The sequence below is a fragment of the Melozone crissalis genome, unplaced genomic scaffold (assembly GCF_028551555.1).
Source record: "Melozone crissalis strain CALT ecotype California unplaced genomic scaffold, PUWL_Pcris_2 ptg000027l_1, whole genome shotgun sequence".
Classification (NCBI taxonomy): domain Eukaryota; kingdom Metazoa; phylum Chordata; class Aves; order Passeriformes; family Passerellidae; genus Melozone; species Melozone crissalis.
The window spans coordinates 33,122,899-33,131,281 of NW_026535805.1; the positions used below are offsets into that span (position 1 = coordinate 33,122,899).

An 8,383-nucleotide genomic window follows, 5' to 3' on the forward strand; every position below is an offset into this window, starting at 1 on the left:
TTAAGTTGCATGACATCCAGGCTTTCTGGAGACTGCCATCCAACCAGCAGGTTTCCTATCCAACCTACAGCCAAGAACAACATTTAATTAGCATGTTTAATTGATCTTGTTAACTGTTAGGGTGGACAGCTTTGATCTTGCCTGCTGATAGCTAGTTTAGGACTACAAAAGAAACTGGGGCTTTGCATAATTGCCAAGCTTTCAATGTGTGTCTTTTAATTCCTTCTGTTTCCCAATCCCCCTTTCTGTTTCTGCTGCACTAGTGCTCCAGATAACAGGAAGCAAAGAACATGCCATCATTTATTTGAGCATGCAGGCAAAAAAAAAGGAATATGAGGAAAGGGAAATTGCAGCTCCTTCACCCAGAAACACAGGAAAAGGCCAGGAATTACCACAGTGAATCTGGCCTGGGCAGCATTAAATGAAGTACCCCATGGCTGAGGGCAGCCAGCACCAAACGCTTCAGTGGAAGATGCAGGGAACACTAAGCATGTGTGGGATAAGCTGCTCCCAACCCCCCCTTGAAAGCCTGCTCCCACTTTCTGTTGATTAGAGGCTAGTTTAAATTCCAGGATAAAGGGTTTGAGGAATTTCAGTGGCTCTCCACTGTGTTGTTCTATGTTTGTTAATAGGCTCATCCAAAAAATTATTCTTCTGCAGGAGATTCATATTAGCTTAGAGGGAAGCCCACAAGAACAAGGTTACTACCTTGCACTCAACCAAGATGAGAGTGTGCCAATACTAATAGGAAGAGAAACTTCTGAGGACATTTTAGTGCATCCTAAAATATCTAGCAACCTTCAAAATAGATCCTAATTGAAAACAACTAAATACAAGTATGTTTAATTCATTAACTACCTCTCCCAAACACTGTTTTCCTGAATGATCAAGCCACTCATAAGTTGCACGGAAATAAACGTTCGTAGGTGGTGTATAATGGGTTCTGGGCCATGTACAAAGCAGCTCTACATTTCAGCCAAAGAGTGTCAACTGTTTTCAGAACAGCAAGCCAACCCCTCATCAAACTGAATTCAGCTGGAGCTTTGCCACTCAGCAGGACAACGACTTGGCCCACCATCCCCATGGGAAATCTTTTTCTAACTCAGACTTTCTTCCTGCTTATTTCAAACAAAATCTCCTTTGGATCAGGTTGAATCTCCACAGATAATTAGTCCTGCACTAGCTAAATAAAACAAGAGTTATATTGCTTCTGAGCAGCAAACTGAATAATTACAACAGGGTTAAAGAGAAAATTTCTTCTTTTCTTTCCCAGGGGGAACTTAGGAATTAACTGTTTAACATGGTTGAACTTTGCTGTTGAATCTTCGTATTGCACAGCAGCAGAGAGAAGTACCACAGTGCAGTCACCTCAAGCATCTGCAATCATGGGTGAACTGTAGCAACCAAATAGTGCTAGAACAGAGTTCTTCACCTAAAAGCCTGTTCTTTTCTTCACCTAAAAGCCTGTCTTTTCTCACCAAAGCTTTCTCATGAGCACACTGTGGTTTTGGTGGTTAGTCTGGGGATTTTGGTTGTGGTGTGTTTTGTTTTCTTTTGTGGGGGGTGTGTGTTGTTTGACTTTTTTTCATCCCTTATTTTCTGAAGAAGGATTCTTCTTATTGCTGCAGGATGATGAATATCTTGTATTCTCTGTCCTCACACCAGAAACTATAGAAAGCCAGCCAGCCCCTTCATCTCCTGCCTACTGCTGATACTGTCTCAAATAATGCTCACTTTTGGTGGCTTGGGATGGAGGAGGGGTTTCCCTAGGAATAAGCTGAATAAAGCTTCCTGTTCAGCTAAAGCAGGAAATGTGCTCCAGTACTGCCTTGCACACAAAGAGTGGAAAATACTTACTAAACAAAATAGCAGGAGATCAAGTGTAAACTGGATTGTCCTTCCATCATGCGGACAAATAGAAAGCCTTACTCCCCACACACCCAGCTCTCTTGCAGTAATGTCCTTAAACTTGGAGGGGAAAAAAAAAAACAACAAAACCATACATATGTATAGACATTGTGCATCAAAATCAAATTATTATGCTGTGCCTTTAAAAATCAAACACTGAAGGATTTTAAGCAACACTAATTAGGAGGTAGCATTTCCTCCCTCCCACAAAATCTGCTCCTTGTAAAAACAGGAGGTACAACTGGCCAAACCCCACCCTGCTAGTGGAGACACTGAACCAGAAGTAGTCATTAGGTTAGCCTCCCAGCATCTCTCAAATAATCTCTTCAGAAAGACTTTAAAATAAATAGCAGAGAGGATGGAAGGAACAACCTTCCAGTCTGTCAAACCATTGGGATTTACAGAAAAAAACAGCAATAATATTTTTTGCATAAATAACAGCAGATGGCAGAAGACAAATATTAATGGAAAAAATGTCCTTCTTCATGCCCTACAAAAACAATGACTGTTTAGGGCCCCACAGCATTTCCCAAGAGCTGGCCTTGTAATTCATGCAAGATTTCTCTGCAGCCATCATATGCCTTTTGACGAGCTCTGATCACTTCAAAGAGACACTTGTCCTCACCCACCCTGACATTTGAGAACCAAAAGTGATGAAAAACTCCATCACCTGATGCTAGGTCACAGCTACAGATGCAGACTGCTAGAAAATAAAAAGCTGTTAGGCAAGTCCCGTGGTGTAAAACACATTATGGCAGCTGGATGCTGGAAACATATGACAAAACATCATGCAAAACAGCAACACACATAAGCTTAATGAAAACCTGATGAAAGACTGTTTAAAAATGTACTGAATCTAATTAATTCTCTAGATGTGACTAGTGCAGCTGAACTAAGGTCACAAGTACGGCATAGTACACTTGAATTTTATGAGGCACCTTGAGCCATTAGTGCCTCCCATCACCATGAGTTATAAAGCAGTCATCAGCCCATAGGGCCGTGTCTCATCATATTTTGATGTCCCTTCTTGTGGCACAACACCCTGCTCATTATGCAAAGCTCAAATGCACGTCAGGAAACCATTTTACTAACTGGCCTTAAAAATAGCCTTGTATTGAAATCAAGGCAAGCACAATTTTCTCAGTTGGGGGGATAGAGCAAGAAACTTCTCTACCACTGTAAACAAAAAATTATAGAAAGCTAAACCAAACCAGAGAAAGCAGAGTCATTCTAGTGAATCTGAAAACTCAGCCATCACCAAGACTGCTTACATCTGGAAGCTGCCTTCAAAGTGCTGAAGGAGACATGAAATTCAACTCTCTGGGTACCTGTGGCACACCAGTACAAAACCCTTGGAAAGGAGGCCTCCCAGCTGAAGGGCATGGCTGAATTCCAGACATGGGGAAGTTTGTCCCTAGTAAGGGCTGCAAAGACATAGCACCTACTGCACTACAGCACATCCTAAACCAGTTTGCCACATCAGAAAGTTCTCTCCCATGTGGGGCAGTGAATGGATGTCCTTGAACTAGTGCATTCCCATCAGAACACCAGTGAGTATGTGACCAAAGAGAAACATCAGAGATCAGCTGTGGCACATTTACTTATTCATACTCTAATATCTAGATCTAGGAGCTTATGGATCCTACACAAGGACACACTGCACAGGCACAGTCAATGACTGCAGAGAGGGACTGAGTGAAGACAAAGAGCTTTGTTCTGCCTGCTTTCCCTCCCTCACACCCCTGCCAGTGCTCAGCTAGGAACAAACACTGATGGACCCTGCTTATCTGAAGGGTACTGCATGTAAACTTCACTTTGAAACAAAATTATGATAGTGCAAAAAAAAAAAAAAACCAAAAAAAACCCCAAAAACAGCAAACCCACAATTTCAAAGTGTGTACTTTCCCAAGCACCATGGACACACACTGCATATCTTCTACCAGCTGCCAGTTTGTTTGCAGCTACTTCCCAAAAAGTGGTTGTAACCCAGATTTGAAGTTTTCTAGTCCTCTTCTGGTCCTTCCCATACAACATCATGCTGGGATCTCAAAAGTTGTTCTGGGACTTTCAGTTGCAAGAAGAAATTATTGCCTGGGCCCCACAAAGGGAACAAAAGCCATTGATTCAAGTAGAAATTACCCATGATTTGAAAAGCAGGTGTACAGTGTCCTGTCCCCTCATCCTGAATGCGAGAGCAAATTACTGAAGTCATCTGACACAATGTCATGCTGCACCTGCGTGTGTACTTGTGCACCACAAAAGGTGCAGTAGTTTACAATACCTGGAAAGTTTTAGGATTAGTAAAAACCTAGTAAATGGGAAAGCAATTATACAATCCTTTTTGTTCTCATATCCTGCAGCAGTAAACAGCTTTCACCATGAGGCTTCAAAAATTGGAAGGAAAAAATTCCCCTTGCTGTTGTTCCCAAAGACAGCATTATTAAACCTTTTTCCTTGTTTTCCATATAGTTCCCTTTAATGTCAGGAACAGGGTTAAATTTGCAGACAAGTCTTGACGGCTTGTATTACAGAGATGTCCATGATTCTAACTGCAACTGAGCATCCTACCTGATCTCCTTGGCCAGGCTGCAGTATCCAGAAATCCTATAGGAATTGTCATGGCTTTATGTGCAGCTTCATGTCAATACGCTCAGCCTACACATCAGTTCCTAGTGACTGAACAGGTAAATAAAATAACCTTCCTTTACAAAACAAAACAAAAAACCCCAAGCCAACAAACAACAAAAAACAAACTAACCAAAACACTAAAAAAATTAGACGTAAATAATCATTAATTCTCTTAGACTTAAATGAACAAGATCTTTGAAAAGTGAATATAGCAGCAGCAGCAATGAGATTGCAAGCAGCAAAACTGAATGAACAGAAGACATGACACTTAGCAAAGAATTTAAAACCAAACAGAGAAAGCCAAACATAAGAACATTGTGTCCCATTTTGGGCATCACAATGACAAGAGCAAAGACCATCAAATTAAAAGCAATAACAGGCTTAGCCCGAAAAACTGAGCTAAAACAACAACACCACCAATTAATGAATATGTAATTTGTGCAAAAGGATGACTAAGAAAGAATACAATCACTAAGAGTCTGACACCTAGAATTTCAGGGTTTCAGTGCAGCAGTAGCCTTATTTCACCCTTGCATCAGTATATGGTTATCATTAGCAACTATTTAAACTGAGATAAATAAATACTGCTTCCTATCAGGCAATCAATTTAATATTCCACTATACTGCAGGTATCCTCAGTAATAACACAAATTTCAAGTGTGACAGCACCATACCACGCCTAATTAACACAACTATATTGGCAGGAAAGGTTATACTTGTCCTGGTGAGGAAGAAATTGTCCTTCCATTTATCATTCAGTTATAAAGCACCTAAAAAAGTAAAAATGGTTAGCACAAACTTTAGCCTCACACTTTAAAACCACAAGGTTTGGTATGGATGATGGAGGTGTCCTTCCCCAGAGAAATCACATACTCAACTATACCATAAGGAATACTTCTGCAATGAAACAGGTAAGTTTCACACCCTTTAAATCTTATTTCTGAAATGATCAGTTAGCTCATTTCCGTATCAATTTCGCTCATAAGTGGGCTGCATGGAAAGCAAGCTTTCTACTTCCAGTCAGGAAAAAAAACTGTCGGTGGTCTCTGAGCAACAGCCCTATTTAGGCTGGGCTCACACCTTCTATAGCTGCCACAACAGTTGCAACACAATTCTTTGGGTTCCTGAATGTTTCCAGCACATTGAGAAAGCTAAGCTGATGTTGCAAGCCATCTCCCACATTGTCTGTGGGGAGCTTGGTCCCGCATAAACAAAACTTCATGTACCAGATGCAATTTTTACTGAGTCCTTTCTCCAAAGCGGCACCAAGCTCAGAAAAAAAAAAAAAAACCCCAAACCACCTTTTCCTATAGCTCTGTGTAGGTGTACAATTAGTCACTTCTAAGGGCCACTTTACAGGCTCTGAAAAAAACTTAAAAACAGCCTTCCATGCTGCCAGTACTTAGGAATCCGAGGCCGAATCTGCATCTTACTGCCTGGGTTCCGTTTGAAGTTGAAATTTCAAAGTTTGAAATCAGCACAAAGAAATGTTTTCAAAGTTTGAGATCTGCACAAAGAACAGAAGCTCGAGAGAACCGAGACACACAAACCCAGCTGCAAAATACATCCAGGTTTCTATTTACTGAGGTCTTTCTACGCACATACAAAAGAATTAATCAGGCATGTGGGCTGAACTGTCAGAAGCTCGGCTGATCCCAAGTGTAGCGCATACCCGGCGCAAGCACATAAACAAACTCCCCGGGGATGGCAGCGCTCTCGGCTCCCGGGGCCGGCGCCCCCGGACACGTTCTGTTCCCGGTGAGCGAGGGCTCGGCCGCACAGAAGCCCCGGGGAGAGCCCGTACCGCCGGTCCCGCACGCTGACACGGCCGGTCCCGCCCGGGCCGGAGCCACCGGGGCCGGGTGTCCCGGCGGGGGATGAGCAGCGCCGCGCCACAGCCCGTGGGCACCGGCGGGACCGGGAGGAGCCGCGGCGGGACCGGGGGCGGCCGCCGCCCCTGAGTACGGGAACAGAGAGATGGGGATGCTTAGGTGTCCCTCTTCCCTTTCTGTTTTCAGATAAATCACAAACTAGAGCCCAGCCTGCCGCGCCAACAGCTCCGCCACCGGGCGGCCGCCCTCCGGCGGTGCTCGCGCTCCCCGCGAGCGTCCCGGACGGGCTCGCAGCGCCGGGCCAGGGTGGTACTCACGGATCTTGACTTTGCGGTGGTCGAGGCGGGCGAGGAGCTCCTCCAGGGCGCCGAGGCGGCGCTGGAGCCGGGCATTGCGGTGGCACAGCGAGTCCGCCTCGCTGAGGATCCCGCCGAAGATGTCGCCGGCGCAGCGGGAGAGGTCGGAGAGCTGCATCAGCAGCGACACCAGCGCGTACGAGCTGACCTGCTCCAGCGTCCCGAAGAGCGGCACCGAGCCGCGGCGGCGCCCGCCGCCCCCCTCCGCCGTGCCGGCGTGGTCCCCGGGCGCCGGGCCGCCCCGCTCCGCGCCATCCCCGCCGGCCTCGTCCAACCTGCACAGCTTCAGCGGCTCCAGGGTCCGCAGGGGGAACGGCATCGCGGCCGGGGACGGGCACAGCGCGGGGCACGGCAGCGGCAGGGGTGGTGGGGAGAGCTAGGCGTCCCCGGCGCGAAAAGTCTTCATGGGCGCAGCGGCCGCGGTGACAAAAGTTCAGGGAGCGGAGAGGGAGGGAGAGAGAGAGAGAAAGAGAACAGCACAACAACAAATGAATCGGGGCGGGAGGGAGGGCGGCCGGGCTAGGCGCTGCGGGGCTGGGGGGGAGCCGCCGCCGCCGCCTGGGCGCAGGGGGAGCCCCGAGCGGCGCCCATGTGCGGGAGTGGCCCCCGGAGGCGGGAGCGGCCCCGGGAGGAGCGAGGGGATGGAATGGGAGGAGAGGAGAGGAGGGGGAGCGGAGCGGGGCGCAGCACCGCCGCACGGCGGGCGCGGTGAGAGCCCGGCCGGCCGGGAGACAGGAAAGAGCCCGGCTTTCTCTGCCTGGAGTGAGGATGAGGCGGGAGGGAGGAAAAGAGGAAGCGTGGGAGGGGGACTGGAGCGCCCTGGATGCGGCCACAAAGGAGGAAAGCCAGCCAGAGGAGGAGGGGAGAGAAAGCCCGGACCAGCTCCACCTGGGGAACCCCGCGCCGTTGCAGGCACTTTTCTGAACGCACCAAACTCCCAACCCGGAAAGCGAGAGCTGGAAAAAGAGGAGGAGGGAAGGGAGGGGGGGAAAAACCTCCACGAACCTGGGAAAAGCAGGAGGCCGCCGCCTACCTGTGGCTGCCCGAACTGGAGCCTCACCCTTCCCGGGCAGCCAAGGGAGCTGCTCCCGGCCCGGCCCCGCCGTCGGTCCAGCGGGGCTCCCCGGGAGGAGCCCGCCCGCCCGGCCTGCTCTGCTCGGCCAAAGGGGCCAGGCAAGGCCGGGAACACGTCTCGCCTCAGCTGCGGGTCAGGCCAGGGGCGCTGCTCCAAGGTGGGGGAAGATGAGCAGCCTGTCTGGGAACGGCGCGTTTTCTGTGGTTAATTTTTACTAAGATTTACACTGAGGTAGGAGAAGAAAAGGCTGGCCCGTGGCAGCACCAAGCGCCGCACGTAACCCTGGTGCGGACCGAGGGCAGGTTCCAGCCTTAGAAGCCCCCGCGCTCAGGACACAATCAGCTCTTCATGGAGATGCCGGCTCTAATGAGCTATTCCCCACAGAACCAATTTAGCCCACAAGCAACTGTCAACAGCTGCTATTTAATTTTAATTGGACAATGCCCTACTAGCTCTGGCTCCTGCTATATGATAAAGAGAGGAACCCAATCCCTCTCTTCTTGTGGGAAAGGGCCCTGGGGAAAAGCGGTTGTACAGTTCCTTCCTGCCTCATAGCTTGTTCTGGCTCCTGCCAGAGCTCATGA

At 48.2% G+C, this 8,383-nt stretch overlaps 1 protein-coding gene across 6 annotated transcripts in view; it reads right to left on the reverse strand.

Moving 5' to 3' along the window:
* Nucleotides 1-7,162, reverse strand: part of NHSL1 (NHS like 1) — a 174,720-nt gene extending 167,558 nt beyond the window's left edge. For all 6 annotated transcript variants that reach the window (XM_054279245.1, XM_054279244.1, XM_054279243.1 and 3 more), the window contains exon 1: nt 6,686-7,162. In XM_054279245.1, the coding sequence (XP_054135220.1) occupies nt 6,686-7,043 (358 nt within the window). In that variant the 5' untranslated portion in view covers nt 7,044-7,162. The remainder of the gene's footprint in view (nt 1-6,685) is intronic.
* Nucleotides 7,163-8,383: the final 1,221 nt, after the last annotated feature.